This window comes from Drosophila simulans, unplaced genomic scaffold, assembly GCF_016746395.2.
Source record: "Drosophila simulans strain w501 unplaced genomic scaffold, Prin_Dsim_3.1 Segkk87_quiver_pilon, whole genome shotgun sequence".
Classification (NCBI taxonomy): Eukaryota; Metazoa; Arthropoda; class Insecta; order Diptera; family Drosophilidae; genus Drosophila; species Drosophila simulans.
In genome coordinates this window covers 205619-223532 of record NW_025416883.1, presented here as the reverse complement: position 1 = coordinate 223532, position 17914 = coordinate 205619, and the positions used below count along the sequence as shown (strand labels likewise).

The 17914-nt window shown below is 42.7% G+C and overlaps 1 protein-coding gene across 3 annotated transcripts in view; it reads left to right on the top strand.

The window, feature by feature from the left end:
* LOC27206972 (dnaJ homolog subfamily C member 16) overlaps positions 1-17914 on the top strand; it is a 156976-nt gene that overhangs the window by 95292 nt on the left and 43770 nt on the right. For all 3 annotated transcript variants that reach the window (XM_039298322.2, XM_039298321.2, XM_039298323.1), the window contains one exon: positions 5967-6127. In XM_039298322.2, coding sequence (XP_039154256.1) covers positions 5967-6127 — 161 coding nt within the window. The remainder of the gene's footprint in view (positions 1-5966; positions 6128-17914) is intronic.

Below are 17914 nucleotides of genomic sequence, written 5' to 3'. Positions count from 1 at the left end.
ATTCCCTTAAATTTTGGACTGCACTAAATTTTTTCTTTGGTCGGCTCTTTAACTAAATGCGGCGCCTCGCTTTCATTTACACTTATACATATAACAAAAAAAAAAAAAGACTTCCGATCTTTAAAATGTTCTTAAAAGCAATGTCGACCCTCACAAATGCAAGACAGTTTTCCGTATTTTCCTCCGTATTTTTCTCAAAAGCGCCGCAACCTCGAGCCGTGCCAGACCTGCAACAAAGCACAAGTGCCATCGAAAAACTGATGTTATCATTCCAAGCAATGATGACGGAATTTATGTCGTTCATTAGAACAACAATGCAGGATCTTACGCGTGCCTTAGTATAAGTACTTGCATCTCAACATTCAAAATAAATGTCCTCCCTTCGTTTATGTTTATGGACGTATGGCGTCTCCCGCCACAAACTTGATCTCGCTAGGTTCAAGTTATGATATTATGATGCTCTCAGAGACCCATCTAACCAGCAAGTACAATTTTCGAATAAATGGCTACGTGTTCTACGCCACGAATCACCCCGATTGAAAAGCACACGGAGGAACCGGCATCTTGATCAGTAGTCGCATTAAACATAACTTCCTTGATCGTTTTGAGAAAAACTACCTACAAGCCACATCTGTGGTGGTCCATTCTAGTGGTGGTAATATATCTCTGGCCGCCGTCCTCAATTACTGAGAATCAATTTATGGAATTCTTTTGCACCCTTGGGAATAAATTTTTTCTTGTGGCCGACTACGACGCCAATCATACTCACTGGGGATCCCGTTTAGTAAATCCCAAAGGTAAACAGCTTTATACTGCAATTATCAATCCGATAAATAGGTTGAACTTTCTATCACCTGGGAAACCCATTTACTGGCCTACAGACCTCCGAAAACTACCTGATCTTATTGATTTTGAGATCGTAAGAAAAATTCCTTTAGTGCTTCTTAACGCTGTAACACTTGAAGATCCACTCACCCGTACTCTTCAACATTTTTCGGAAGCCAGAAATTAAAGAAAGGCCGCGTCATCTTACAACATCAGCCACAAACTGGTTAGTATAAAAAATATGCAAGCACACACTTAGAACTCAATCCTATGCTAGACACAAATTCAGATATTGAAAGTTCTGTAAAAACATTTGAGTCGATAATAACAAAAGCTGCTAGTGCTGCAACACATCAAATGACTTTGAAGCAACACTTCAGATATGGGACTACGAACATGCAAATCGAGAACTAAGTGCTAGAAAAACGACTGGCAAATCTGACAGATCACCAGCCACAAAGCAACGGCTGAAGACGGTAACACGCGCCCTAACGAAAGCTCATAAGAATGAGAAGGAAAAGTCTTTGCCTAAGTATGCCTATGGATGCAGAGATGCCTATTCCGGATTACACTGTGAAATGGGTCCGTAGTGACGCAGTAGTGATCTACAAAAGGTGTTCAGCCAAACCCACCAACAAACGCGCTGCACGTCTCCGATGGACAATAAGTCTACTTTTATGCATCTCTAACCGCTTTGAAAAATTACTCATCATCATTACTCATCAAGTACACCTGCAAACTCGTAACACAGTTCCATCGCATCAATTTGGATTCCGTCAAAATCATGGAACAATTGAACAAGTAAACAGAATAATAACAGAGATCAGAACTCCTTCTGAGCACAAGGAATATTGCGCAGCCGTATTCCTCGAAGTCGCCCAAGCACTCGACCGATTGGTGTTGGATGGCCTTATGTATAAAATAAAAACACTCCTTACACCAAATACACACAAGCTGCTTCAATCTTATCTTTTTAAGCGAAAATTTGCTGTAAGGTGCAATGCGATTACCTCCGAGGACCACATCCAAAAACATGCTTCAATTTTTGCCAGGAGTTGACAAATTTACAACTGGTTGGGATGTCGATGTCGGCAGGGGTCGTGAGAGTGATGAGGGCCTTCTTCCTTCGTTCAGGAAGAACGTTTGGAGCGAGACAAGATTCTGGCCAGTGCGATTTGTCTTCTTGAAGATAGTCAGGACCATGCAACCAGCTCGATCAGCTCACTAGGAAGTGCCCCTCTGGAAAGTATGTCCGCTGGATTGCACGCTGTAGGAACAAAATGCCATTCTATGGCATTTGACATCCTGGACTAAAGAGATGCGATTAGAAATAAAAGTTTGAAAGCGTGAATACTCATCTCGAATCCAGGACAGCATCACAGCAGAGTTTGACCAGCAATAAACAGGGCATGAAAATAAGTCAAGCTGCAGGACTCCCGCATTAGTCAGTAATACTGCCGCGCATAATTCCAATTTGGGAACCTGAAGACCCTCCGTGGGGCCACACAAGATTTAGCGCAGAAAAGGTGGGCTACTCGTTGACTTTGAGACATGAAGACTATGTAGGTGCACCCTCCATATGCGTCAATGCTGGCATCACTGAATCCATGGATTTCGACCACGCTATTGGTACCAGTGCAAGACGAGGAAACTGCAACTTCTGCGTGAGACAGATATCAGCAGACAACTTTAGCCCAGCAGAATGAAGCGCCGAAGGTAATCTTTCGTCCCAGTCAAGTTTTTCTCTCCAGATTCGCTGCAGCAGGATTTTTGCCTTCGTTATGGCGGGGCAGATAAGACCAAGAGGGTCGTAAAAGCGAGCAATTGCAGACAGGACCGAGCGCTTGCTGGATTTTAGAACTGCTTTCATGGGCGATGTGGAGGAGAGCAGAATATCCGAAATTGAATCCCTGGCGATACCAAGAGTTTTGGTAATGTCGCTGCCATCATCAAATTTGAGAAAGGAATCCTTTTCTGAATCGGGAATCTGCTTCAAAGTACCAAGATCATTTGAGCACCATTTTCTTAATTTAAATCTCCAAGCCTTCTTCGGTTGAGTTACCTCCTGTGATAAGGTCATCGAAATAAAAACTCGCAAAAGAAATTTAGCGCCAATTGGAAACGACGTTCTTTCTTCTTCTGCTAGCTGCTGCATGGCTTTGACAGACAGAAATGAAGCTGGCTTTGTTTCGTAGGTGACGGTATTAAGCTTAAATACTTGTAATTTTTCCTGGGGTGTGTCACGCCACAAAATGCATTGTAAGTAGCTGTCCGGTTCCTTGGCCCGTACACATCGGTACATCTTGCAGATGTCACCAGTTAAAGCAACAGGGGAGGTTCGAAACTGTAACAAAGTGTGAAACAGTTTGGGCTGCAAAGTGGGGCCTGCTATTAGTATTTCGTTTAAAGAGTATCCAGAAGAAGTTTTTGCAGAGCCATCAAAGACAACACGGAGCTTAGTTGTTGTGCTGCCTTCCTTTAAAACGCAGTGATGCGGCAAATAAAATTTGCATAGTTTCTGAGAGTCAATTGGTACCAGAGACATATGATTTAAAGATAAGTACTCGTGAATAGTTCCAAGTTTGTTTTCCAGATTTAAAAAACGACGATAGGCTTGTCGATAGGACTCTCCCAACACGGGCTGCGCTTTGCAGGAAGTATAACTAAATATTCTCCAGATGGAAGCCTAGAAAATGTGGACGTGAAGTGGGCCTAGCAGTCGAGTTCTTCCTTTGTGCGCTTAGAGACTGATTCATCAATGGTTTCTGTATCCCAAAATTTGCGCACCAGTTACTCCAGACGGATGCCCTCATCAGGCATTTGAGGCGCATTTGATTGAACGGTCAATGATGAAGCCTTGTTAGGGTTTGAGCCACCACCAGTGATATTCCATCCAAAACCAAAAACACACAGTAGATCAAAGAAAATATTAGCGCCTATCAGCAAGTCAATTTTTTGGGGTCTGAAGAATTGGGGATCGGCCAAGCGAAGATTAGTTGGTATTTTCCAGTCTTCAGAATTTACAGTTTGGTTGGTCAGGTGTCCGTGATAGTAGGAGCTACCAAAGCTGCGATATTGGCAACGAACTCTGAAGTTTGAGATTTGAGATACATTTATCTGAGCTAAATCTGGCTTCACCAATTCCAGAAACTGTAGCTGCAGACTTGTACTTGGGCAATTGCAAAGTGTGTGCCAGACGAGAGGTGATTATGTGTACTTGCGAGCCGGAGTCAAGAAAGGCGCGTCAAGGAACCCAAGGTCCTGATTTATTTGGAATATTGATGACGACAGTGTCCAACAACACAAAATCCGCTCCGAGAATTTTATCCACTAAGGAAGAAGATTGACCAAGGCATGATTCCTGCGCAACTACTTGCAATCCGTTGGAATGAGCATCAGAAGATGGCGCAGGACTTGAGCCAAAATGTAACAATTTGTTGTGCTTACTTCCACAAATACGACAGCGATCGGCATTACAATGTCGCCGGTGATGTCCACCTTTAAGGCAGTTTTGGCATAAAGCAACCCTTTTTCCTGCTGTAAGCGATCTTACGACGACACTTTTCTGAATTTTGGGCGATTAAAAATTATGTGGTCTACAGCATTGCAGACAGGGCAGCAAGCGACAGGGCTAGTGGCGACAAATGAATTTCTAGAGTTGTGGATCGCTTTCCTAGGTTTTACAATCCTTGGCACGATTCCAAGTGCAACATTGGTACGTTCGATGTTTTCAACCTTCTGGCATCTTGTCTCCAAAAACTTAACAAAATTTTTACATTTTGGAAGCCTTTCAGTAGGAGCAGCATCCTCCCATAATAGCTGGGTTTCACGGTCCATTTTTTGGAGAAGACAATAAATGAGAATACACTCGGATATTTCCACAGGAGTGCCCATGTTGTGAAGTGCTCGTAAACGCAGATTAATTTTGTCGGACAGTTCACGCAGCTTTACAGAAGATGAACCCTCTACCTTTGGTAGGTTCATGATCGCCGAAATGTGAGACTCGAAAATAAACCGCTTATTGTTGTAGCGCTTATCCAACAACTCTAGGGCAGTAGGGTAATTTGCATCATTAACCTCTAAAGCACCAACGGCATCCAAAGCGGGACCCCTTTGTCAAGACTTGAGGTGTTGAAGCTTCTCTATGTCAGCCAGCATTGGGTTTTTGTCGATGACAGTGGAAAACATCGACATATAATCTGTGTATTCTGTATAAATTTCACTAAAGGTTGGTAGCCTCAGTCACATTCGGTCTTCGAAATAGAGAACCCGAAGACCACTCAGTTCCGGGATCTTGACGCATAATTGAACAAGCTATCTCTCGCACTTTGCGTTTACTCATTTCCGTTTTTACGAAATGTCTTTGAACTGGTCACGCAATTCGCTTACCATTTGATTCAGATCCAGTTCGTCCGGGGAATCGTGAGCCAAGTTGAACGAAGCCTCTGTTTGGTTAATTAAATCCAGCTTTAAATGCAGACCATCATCATTAACCACCGATTCGGTGGTTAATCCTGCAGCAATTTTTATAGCATCGACAAATATGAAATTTTCCTTGCGCTTTAAAAATGTTATTTTGTCAGCTGGTAAAATGACTGTCGTTGTTTGACATTTTAATTTATTTTAATAATTCAAGCACTGGACTGGAACCGGTCAATATTAAATTACACTGTATTTGCACCGGCAACCAAACTGCACACACAATAGCAATGCTGTGTGTGTGTTTATGCACAACGTCTATTCTTTTTTTTGCACAGCCAAAAAGACAACACGAATTTGGCGGTAGGCAAAGAAGAAACTGAAACCGGGGGCGACCGTATTTGCACCGGATCACAGCAAAACCGGTGCGATCAACACTTAATTTGTAACTGAACCTGCAATGCAGAAGGCAAATAAGCCAGTTTTACAGAATAAAGATTAAAACAGCTGTGCTCTCTCTCTATTGAGAGAGAGGAACGTAGCATAAAGGGGAATGCAAAATAAAAATAAAAATAAAATCACTCAAATTTATGATGAGCTGCTGCTGGCTGCGGGCTGCATAACCAAACAACTACTTTGTTAATTTAGAAAAGTCAGCTTTTCATGTCATTATAATTATGTAATATTGTTTTCTCGCCAATTGTTTTTACATTTTCTTATAGGTGTGTGCCCAACCGAATGGAACCGACAAAGAAAGCGTCTGTGTGTTATTCTTATTACAGAGAATAATAAAAAAAAAGAGATTGAAAGAGTCGCTCTAAGAGATATTGCTTTAAATGTTGGCTACAGTTCAGAAAAAGTTCGATTCGCCTATATATTTAAGGTAAGTTTAAAATTTACAAAGTACCTTCATTTTAAAATTGTGTTAATTTTTTTAATATTTTAAAAATTCAGAAATGAGCCAATAATAGTATTTCAAATTCAAGCTATTTACTTGTATTGATTTTTAAAATTAGTGCCTATCGCACTACTATAAAAGCATAAATATTAATTATGATATAGTTGACTACAATACACGCAAACATTGCTCATAATACAATTGATTTGTTTTAAAATTTAATTTCATATCCCTTGAGTTTATATCTAACGCTCAGTAACCATGATTTACGGTGCTTGTGTGAATTTTTAGTTTAACTATTTCGTCTATTTTTGAAGAATTCTTTATCCTGAAGTCAAACACAATAATATAATCTTACACAATTTAGTTCGTAATTTTAAAACAGCAGCAATTCTTCATTGTGAAAATAGGCTTGAATCAGGACCTATTAATACAGCCCGCTAACTTTTAAAAATATTTTAAAATCTATTCTAAGAATCTAAGTTTTGCGTGATTTTTTTCGATTGGTTTGACTGTATTCACATGTCCGCAGCTCCAGGTATCTTGGCATCACAGTCAGCGAGGCTTAGGCTTGATGAGCCATGTCGAATCTCTTCGACTGCGAATGGTCGTTGGAGCATTAGCGCGTGTACTTCGAGCTGACTGGGGATTCAATTCTCGAGCCAAGCGGGCCATATATGCTGAACTCATGGTGCCATGATTACTCCAGGTGACAGCCACACATTTGAAAATCCATCCTCGGCTAATCCCGAGGCTAGGGCACAAATTCTGGAGGCCGTACACAACATTCCTCCCGACCCCGTCCCGACGGCGGCACACTTGGCCGTTGGACTAAGCAATGCAACAAGTGCACCCATTAACGACGAAGAAAGCTTGGTGTCAAAGGTCCTAAGAAACTCACCCCAAAACCCGAGCTATGGCACCCCCAAAAGACCATTGGAAGCGACATCCCCCCCTACCAGAGCTCAACTAGCAAAGTGGGTAAAGACCCCCCAGCTGGAAATCGAGGAATGAGAAATCCTGGACGACCTTCTGACGAAGGTCAACCATAACGGGGTGAGGAGCATTAACCTGGCAATGAAAAACTCATTCGCCAGATTGAAGGAGCTCCAACTAAAGCTGCGCACAAGGCTGAGGAAGCCAAGCGACCAACCACCAAAGAGGCACCCGGAAGTGCCCATTGGCGGGCAAAGGAGCACCAAAGGCACTGCAATGATGCGTCTAATTCAGCTAAACCTGAATCACTGCACGGCAGCCCAAGACTTGCTAGTGCGCGAACGCAGAGTGGAGCTTGGGCTACTTAGCTAGCCCTACCGGACGCCGGCTAGCCCGGACTGGGCTTTCGACCGCACCAAGAAAGCAGCGATCTGGAGGTGCAGCAGAGAAGCCCAACAATTAACCGATATTCTTTTGGACATTGGATTTGTTAGGGCTAGGGTAGGCAGATGGTGGGTGTACAGCGTATACCTAGCTCCTGACCTTAATCGCATTCAATCGGGCACTGGATAGACTGGCAGCGGATGCTAGAGGCCGCACCCAGGTTCTCATAGCGGGCGACTTCAACGCATGGTCAGAGAGCTGGGGCAGTTCAACCACCAACGCGAGAGGCAGGATGGTGCTGGAGGCACTCGCGACGTTGGACCTGGCCCTTCTAAACCATGGAAACCGGCACCGGAAATGCTTCCTCGACCTATGCGATTCTGCCGACAGCGACCCATGGGGAAGTGCCCACAAGGTGGTGGTCAAGAAGGCTTACACAAGAACTCCCAAGCTACTGGACCCAGTGATGCTCCGCAGTGTAGCGGAACATCTGTTTCCTTTGATGGATGGGTTACGCCCCGCCTACCCAGCCACAGGGGACCTCGTCGAAACCGACGCAAAACTGCTAAATGAAATGCTTCATCGATGGAACTGGCAAGCTCCTGGAGAAATTGGTGTGCATTCGGCTAGAGAGGGCTATCGCCGACGCGGGTGACCTCTCACGGTCCCAGTTTGGCTTCAAGAGAGCGCGGTCGAACTAGCGGCCCAAGCAATCGAGGTCACCAGATGGAAGGGGTAGCAAAGAGTACTGCCTCATGGTCACACTAGACATCAGAAACGCCTTCAACACCGCGAGTTGGGACCGGATCCTAGAAGCACTAATTGGCTTCAGCGTCCCAGCCTACCTAGTCAGGATCATCCGCAGCTACTTTTCTGATCGGGTCCTACTGTGCGAGTCGTCGGAATGAGTCTTCAGGCAGGTCACCGGTGGAGTCCCGCACGGCTTTTTTCTCGTCCCGCTTCTGTGGAACACCATGTATGACGGGATACTTCGCCTACCGCTGGTCGGGAGGAGCGAGAACGTAGCTTTTGCGGACGACGTGGCCTTGCTCGTTGTTGACAAGCATACCAGCAAGACTGAGGAGAAGTGTAACCAAAATATCAGGGCCATTGAACATTGGCTCAGCTCAATGGGGCTTGAGCTGGCGCCGGAGAAGACGGAGGCTTTGCTGATTAGCTCCAGGAAGGCAGTAGAGACGGCCACTTTCGAAGTAGGCAGTACCACGGTGTCCTCCTCTCGGGCAATTGAGTACCTGGGAGTCATGATAGACACCAGGCTTTCGATCCGCGAACACGTAGCCTGCGCTAGCTCGAAATCAGCAGGAGTAAATCGGGCGCTATCAACCATTATGCTGAACACCCAAGGCCCAAGATAGGCGAGCAGACGGCTGCTGGCGACCATGCTATAAGCCGTTCCGGTGTGGGAAAAAGCGCTTGGAACCGAAAGCTACGCCCAGGGCCTAAATGCTACCCACAGACTGTCGGCACTACGTATCTGCTGCGCCTTCAGAACAGTGTCCAACGCGGCAGCATTGGTGATCGCAGGAATATCGCCTCTAGATCTGTTAGCGCAGGAAAACAAAGTGGTCTTCAACCAAACCCACGGTAGAAGCCTCTCACCCTGCGTCAAGAGGGCAATACGAGCAGAAGCAAGGCAGCACACCCTGGAGACATGGCAGCACAGGTGGAACAACGAGCTTAAGGGTCACTGGACGCAGCAGCTGATTCCCAACCTCAAGCCGTGGTTAGAACGGAAGCATGGCGAAATAACGTTCCACCTAACGCAGCTGATCAGCGGGCTGATTGCTTTCGCAGCTTTCTGAAGCGCTTTGGACATGAGGAGGCGGAGGATTACCCATGGTGCGGAAGTGGACGGAGCGAAACAGCTGAGCACGTTCTCTTCTCGTGCGATAAATACGCAAGGGAACGGAGCTCTCTGGAAACCGTACTTGGCAGCAGACTGAATGCGGATAACCTAGTCCCATTCATGCTGCAGGGGGAGGCGGAATGGCAAGCGGTCAACAGCTTCGCCGCAGCGATAATCACCGAGCTCAGAAGAGCCGAGAGAGCCAGGAGGGTGCACAAGTGAGCAAATCCTGATCGTCTTTGCGAAGCAATGCTTCACGGCCAAACCGCGGGGGGTCCTGGATTTGCTTAAATAGTTAATCTTAATTATGTTTAATAAACGAATTAAAAAAAAAAATGGTGCCCTATGCGCTATTCGGTGCCTCGGTGTGGTTTGTTAAGACGACAAGGCAGGAAATCCCTAGGGGAAAACTTAATGCGTGCAAAATGCCCTCTTAACCCCCTTGGTTGCCTTTCAGTGTGCCGAACGGGGTCCACTGTAGCACTGCAGGTGCTTGCAGCACCTTCGGAGGCCTTTCGATAACTGCCGCATGTGGCGATCCACTGAAGGATTTTTGTGTTTGCCCCTGCTACACAGAGTTGCGGGACCTTGATGGACTTGGAGTGCAACGTTGGCAAACGCTATATCGTGGACTGGATCTTGGAGGATGAGGAGATGACTCCACGGCTTAAAGCATTTGCAGGAGAAACTCCTAGACTGCAGTCTGCCACAGCTTGCAGTGCTTGTCGTCAAAAGCGACTAATACGGCAATTGGTCCCTCCACCCGTATCCGAGCCATAGGAGTGAGCCCGACCGGTCCTCTAAGTTCGGTACCCGTGGGGGTTAGGAAGTCCTCCAAGGCTTCTCATTAAGGTAGGCCCCTTTGTGGGAGTGGCTGTAGTTGGTACTCATATCGGTTCGTTGAATAATTGTCTAACAATAATTGGTCCCACCGTGTTTACTCTTTTTCCGTGAGCTGCGCAATAATTGATTTCACTGTCCTATTGAACTGAACTGCTTCCGGAATATGTTTAGAACGCTTGAATCTGGTCATTTTTTAACAAGCCAAGTAATAGAGGTGTCAAATGGCTTCCTTGAGGGACACTAATGGTAACGTTAATTGAAGAAGAAGCTTATCCTACCATATTAATCCCATATATTATTAATAAGTATAACTAGACCAGTCGATCTGGTCAGGTCTGTCTGTCTGTATGAACGCCTCGAAGTTAGAAGCTAAATATCTAGAAAGTTGTGATTAAGCATGAAGATTTCAGAGATATAGACATAAACCGAGCGCAAGACACTAATACCAACAAACAGCACAAAACTAGACGCATGTTGACCCACCGCTCAAAACTGCTACGCCCACACTTTTGAAAAATGTTTGATTTTTCTTCGTTTTATTGTTTGTCTTGCCAATTTCTATCACGCCCAATTTGAACATTGTAAAGCACTTTTTTTCATTTAATTTCCCAATATTTATCGATATCCCAGAAATATGATAAAATTTCGCGTTTGCATTCTTACTAGCTGAGAAACGAGTTTCTGATAGTCGGGGAACTCGACTATAGCATTCTCTCTTGTTTAACTTTTTGTCACGCATTTTATTAGACTTGTAAATTTCTATCGATTTGCCAAAAAAATGTCTGCCACGCCCACACTTTTGATTTTTCTTCGGTATATTCTTGGTCTTGTCAATTTTAATCTGTATACCAACAAAGGACATGCCAGCACTTTTAAAAATTTTAAAAATTATTTATTATTTTATTCCCCAATATCTATCGATGTCCCAGAAGAATGATAAAATTTCGCGTTCGCATTCATACTAGCTAAGTAACTGGTATCTGATAGTCGGGGAACTCGAATATAGCATTCTCTCTTGTTTTAAGTTCCTGACTTTCTTTAATAAGATTGTTACATGTTTCTTCAATTTGTGTTATGTTGATTGTGAGACAGTGGTGCATAAAAGTAGTAGGAAGTTATATTGTCCCTAATTCAAATAAAATGTATCCTTGATTGTTTTCGATAGAGTTTATTTCGATTTATCCTGCTGTAGTTTGTGTCATCATTAAAGTCACCCAATGACTGGGTGGTGACGGTCGGCTGTATATATTTCCTATTATTAATAATTTTTTTTTTTTAATTTGCTTCGTAATTTGTTACATTTTGGCATATTAATCTATTTGTTTAATTCTGCCTGTTTTCCTATAGGGATTTTTAGATTTTGAGTGTTCTATGCGAGCTTGTCTTTATTTGTATCAATTTCATAATTTTGTCTGTTCTCGTTAAGTTTTTTAATTTAATATTCTTTTATCATCTGCGATTTATAGATATAGTTATAGATAGGCGTGCCTGCGTAAAATAAAATATAAGCTGATATCTGTCCAGTTGTATTATGTTTAATTTTATAGTTGTATGTGTATAAGTCTGTGCGGAAGCCTTGTGCAAGCCTCTACTGAAACTGTTTACTATATCTCTGGAATCTTCACAGTTTCCTCGTATATAGAAGGAGTCCTTTGTGATTCTTCTTCATAAAAAAGGTAGCAAACTGGATGCAAGCAATTACAAAGGAATCTCCAAATTGTCGGCTATCCCAAAACTTTTCGAAAATGTTATCAACAACCACCAACCTCTTGGAGCTAACTTCTTTTGTAATACAGGGTTTCAAAAATAATCTTCAAACAGATGTCATCTACACTGACTTTAGTAAATCATTTGACTCTGTTAATCATTACCTTCTAGTAAGGTAACTAGATCTATTAGGTTTCCCTTTTGATCTTCAAAATTGGATTTCAAGCTATCTGAATGGCAGGACGCAAAAAGTCCTCTTTAAAAATTTTCTGTCTTGTATTCTCCGAGTCACATCCGGTGTCCCACAAGGGAGCCACCTTTGTCCGCTTCTTTTTACCTTATTTATTAACAACCTCCCCTTAGCAAGAAAACATTCGCGTGTACTTATGTACGCAGACGATGTTAAATTATGCCTCCAGCACAAGGACATTTCGCGCCACTTAGACTTACAATCCGATCTAGACAGCTTTCAAATATGGTGTCGTGATAACGTATTAAACATAAATGGCTCCAAGTGTAAAGTTATGACCTTTTGTCGTGTCAACCCAATACGCACGACTTACACTCTAAGTGGGACAGCATAATCTTGATGATCTTGGTGTTCTTCTGAACCCTAAACTAAAATTTTCTGACTATATTTCGATTATTGTCAGTAAGGCCAGTGGTGTACTTGGTTTGACCTTACATGAGTAAAACCTTATTTATTTCGTTAGTCCGTCCGATTCTTGAGTATGGATCACCTGTTTGGAGACAACAATACGCAGTCCACTCGGACCGCATTGAATCGGTCCAAAAAAACTTTTTACTTTTTGCCTTGCGGCGCCCAAATTGGGAAGCAAACCATGTATTACCTCCTTATTCCAGTAGACTACTTTTAATTAATTTACCATCCCTAGCTAACCGTAGAACTATGCTTGGAACAGTCTTTATTTGTAAGCTTATTCGTGGGGATGTTGAGTGTCCCGACTTGATTAGTCGGCTTAACTTCTCGGTTCCAAGTAGATTCACTAGAAACTATATACGCCTTTTTTTAAAGTCATTGTAGATCTAACTATGAGTTGCATGACCCTTACAGAGTAATATGTTCTGACAATAATAGACTTTATCCTATTATCTGTAATCTTGACTCTCTGCCGCTATTAAAGCAATCGATTTTATCTTTTCTATTACATAATTAGATCCTACTAACACTAATATTTAACATAGTTATTCCACATTATATTCATTTCCTCGTTCCTGTTCTCTTTTTTATATCGCGGGTATATCTTCTCGCGAATCGAGCCGTACGATACACGGCAGCGCCCCTCAGTCGGTTGGGCGGGCGTGGCCGTGGGACCCGTGACGCCATGGTCAGCAAGGAGAGGAGAGGATGGCGCTTTGGCTAGCTGTCTCCCCTCAGCCAGACTCTTTTGCGAAGGCGTTCACGTAGTGCCTGACTGAATTCCCAATCCCAAATTGCTGGAAGATACAAAAGCTGTTGCTCCTCCCAACACCAGGGAAGCTACCAGAGGAGCTTTCATCTTTCCGGCCGATATGCCTTATCGATAGAACTGACGTGCTCCTAAAGAAACTGGTGTGCTTTCGGTTAGAGAGGGCTATATCAGACGCAGGAGACCTTTCACGTGCCCAGTATGGCTTCAGGGAAGCGCGATCCACCGTGGATGTATCAACGGAGTGGATGAAGTAGCTGCCCAGTCAATAGTAGGCACCAGATTGAAGTAAGGAGTACTGCCTCATGGTCACACTAGACATCAGGAACACCTTTAACGGAGGCTGTACTGATGAGCTCCACGAAGGTAGTGGGGACGCCCACTGTCGAAGTTGGCAGATCCTCGGTGGCCTCCTTTCGTGCAATTAAGTACTTGGGAGTCCTGAGAGACACCAGGCTTTCGTTCCGAGAACACTTTGCCTACGCTAGCTCGAAAGCAGCAGGAGTCAATCGGTCCTAATCATCTATAATGTTGAACACAAGAGTTCTAAAACAGGTGAGCAGACGACTGCTGACGAGCGTCACCCGGGCGACCATGCTATATGCCGTCACGGTGTGGTCAAAAGCGCTTGAAATAGAGAGCTCCGCTCGGGGACTAACTTCTACTCATAGACTGTCGGCACTACGATCTGCAGCCCCTTCGCAGGAATACCGTCACTAGACCAAACTCACGGTAGAGGTCTCTCCTTCAACGCGAAGAGGTCAACACGAACAGAAGCACATGTGAAGCAACGTGCGTAATGATCGCTTGACTCAGCAACTGATTCCCAACCTCAGGCCGTGGATAGAACGAAAGCATGGCGAAATGGCGTTCCATTTAACAGAGCTGTTCAGTGGGAACGTCTGCTTTCGCAGCTACCTGAAACGCTTTGGACACGATGAGTTGGATAAATGCCTATGGTGCGGAAGTAAACTGTGCAAAGCACCAGAGCACGTTCTGTTTTGTTTTGTACGGTTTGTGGGTGTTAGAATAGGCGTGGAAACATGGGTCAGCAAATTTGCGCTGCGTCTTAGTCTCTAGAATCTGTATGCAGAATCTCAACCTAGCTTTTCTAGTTCCTGAGATCTCGTCGATCACACGAAGAGACGTACAGACGGACATGGCTAGATCGACTAGGCTATTGATCCTGATCAAGATTATATATAACTTATATAGTCAGAAACGCTTCCTTCTGCCTATTAGATACTTTTCAACGAATCTAGTATACCCTTTTACTCTACGAGTAACGGGTATAATTTATACTTAAGTACAAATTCGAATCAACCAATTAACAAAATCTAAATATTAAATTCTGCAAACACATAAAAATACCCAAATTGACAACGGCCATTTATATGAGACGCTGGTATATAATTTCCCAAAATAAAATTATTTTCTAAAAAGGTTCCCAGTCTCTTGCAAAGGAGTTATGCTGCGAATAAAGTGTGGAGGAGTGTTGAGGAATGTAAGCAGGCGTGATAGCACATTGCGAGTCGTATCAAAGCGACCTATCTACCTGAGCCTGCTCTTCGCCAGCTTAGTGTACGTAACTTGGAGTTGAGTAAGGAATTCGGGAAAGAGATAGATTCTAACCATTCACATCGGATGATATTTATCAAAGCAGCGATTTGTTGTGCATTGATCTGTATCGGCATTACCTGTTTACGATTCATTGGAGTACGAAGAAATGCAATCCAACTACTGCGAGTCTTTGTGAGCTTTTAGAAATACTTTTAATTCAGTTTCATTTTATATTGTTGAGAATAAAGAGCGAAAGCTCTTCAACTCCGATTAACATCCTTAAATCCTATTTTTTTACTGTTACTCTACCAGACCACAAGTAGTTAAAAAAGGAAAGTTGCACTCAACATAAATAACAATTCTTTATCCTACCCCAGCTTACAAGAGATCCCCCCTCACGCCTAGGGGAAGCTCAACGGATTACAGTGTGGCCACCAACAGCCCCCGGCATAGCTGGGAATTATATTAGACGACATAAACTAATTATCTTTAGATTCGCAGATCGATGTGATGTATATTTCTCAAAAATCCCACAAAGTATGCTATGATGATCCTACGATTGGGATCGTACAAGTTTATGACTACACATTCTTAAGCAAATTAACACATATATGCAAAACTAGTATAAAGACTAAGGCCTGGAAACGATCATTTGAGTCGTGGTTGCTTTAGCTTTTCCATGGGATCGTGTCGTGCAAAAATATGCGCACGGATAAAGAAGGAAACACGCCGATCTAATGTGAGCGATCTGGTTTAAGAAGTTATGTATGAAGATGACGCTAACACTGATTATGAGGATAAGCAAGCATAATAATCATGCATTGTATCGCTACCCATCGAATATGACGGACTTAAAACCAATTTTCAGTTTCTTGTTGTGGAAACAATTAATCAAGATTTTTGGATGACGTTCAAAATATCATGAAGTTTTCAAGTCAACAAAATCAAGTTAGAATCATAGGACGTGGACCAGGCCAACTTCAGCTAGCGGCTGCCCAACAAAGAAAATTATGATCGGTGACTGACTTATTTCCCTCGCGAGCGAGATAGGCTGGTAAAGACTCGGTTAATTTAACATACGGTCGATACCGGATAACCGAAACCTATTATTTTCTTAAGATTAAAATTAAATTTGATCACCAAAAATATCTTCCTATTAGTTTCTTGTAAGTTACAATTTTTTTGCTGAAAGGTGAAGTTTACATAGTATGAGATCCGCTTTATGATCTCATGCTATGTGTATTTCTTTCTTTGTCTTTTTTCATAACCATCGCTACTGTGATAACGATTGAAAGAGTCTTAAAACTCTCCACAAATCTAGGTGCATGAGAGCGTTGCCTAGTAACAACAGAGTTGTTTAGACATCGTTCCTATTTATACCAGATACTCGTAGAGTAAAAGGGTATACAAGATTCGTTGAAAAGTATATACAGCTAGTGGGTAATCCTATGTGTATATATATATACTGCATTTTTTTTTTATTTTTTAATAATTTATTTTTTTTTTTTTTTTTTTTTTTTTTTTTTTTTTACGCACGGGTCCCACGGCCACACCTCCCGCCCAACCGACCGAGGGGCGCTGCCGTGTATCGTACGGCTCGATTCGCGAGAAGATATAGACGCGATATAAAAAATAGAATAGGAACGAGGAAATTAATAACTATGTTAAATATTAGTGTTAGTAGGATCTAATTATGTAATAGAAAAGATAAAATGGATTGCTTTAATAGCGGCAGAGAGTCAAGATTACAGATAATAGGATAAAGTCTATTATAGTCAGAACATAAAACTCTGTAAGGGTCATGCAACTCATAATTAGATCTACAATGATTTAAGATAAGGGGTATATAGTTTCTAGTGACTCTACTTGGAACCGAGAAGTTAAGCCGACTAATCAAGTCGGGACTCTCAACATCCCCACGAATAAGCTTACAAATAAAGACTGTTCCAAGCATAGTTCTACGGTTAGCTAGGGATGGTAAATTAATTAAAAGTAGTCTACTGGAATAGGGAGGTAATATATGGTTTGCATCCCAATTTAGGCGCCGCAAGGCAAAAAGTAAGAAGTTTTTTTGGATCGATTCAATGCGGTCCGAGTGGACTGCGTATTGTGGACTCCAAACAGGTGATCCGTACTCGAGAATCGGACGGACTAACGAAATAAATAAGGTTTTAGTCAAGTAAGGGTCATCAAATTCCTTGGACCACCTTTTTATAAAACCAAGCACACCCCTGGCCTTATTGACAATAGACGAAATATGGTCAGAAAATTTTAGTTTTGGGTCCAGAAGAACACCAAGATCATCAACTCGTGTTATTCTGTCCAGAGAGCACCCACTTAGAGTGTAAGTCGTGCGTATTGGGTTGGCACGACAAAAGGTCATAACTTTACACTTGGAGCTATTTAAGTCTAATATGTTATCACGGCACCATATTTGAAATAGGTCTAGATCGGATTGTAAGTCCAAATGGCAAGAAGTGTCCTTGTACTGGAGGCATAATTTAACATCGTCTGCGTACATAAGTACACGCGAATGTTTTATTATTAAGGGGAGGTCGTTAATGAATAATGTAAAAAGAAGCGGACCAAGATGGCTCCCTTGTGGGACACCGGATGTGACTCGGAGAATAGAAGATAACGAATTTTTAAAGAGGACTTGTTGTGTCCTGCCATTCAGATAGCTTGAAATCCAATTTAGAAGATCAACAGGGAAACCTATAAGGTCAAGTTTTTTTATTAGAAGGTAATGATTAACAGAGTCAAATGCTTTACTGAAGTCAGTGTAGATGACATCTGTTTGAAGATTATTTTTGAAACCCTGTATTACGAAAGAAGTTAGCTCCAAGAGGTTAGTGGTTGTAGATCTGCGTTTCATAAAACCGTGTTGACACGGTGATATGATTGATCTACAAAGGTGCTGCAAATGAGGAGTGATAACATTTTCGAAAAGTTTTGGGATAGCCGACAATTTAGAGATTCCTCTGTAATTGCTTGCATCCAGTTTACTACCTTTTTTGTGAAGAGGAATCACAAAGGACTCCTTCC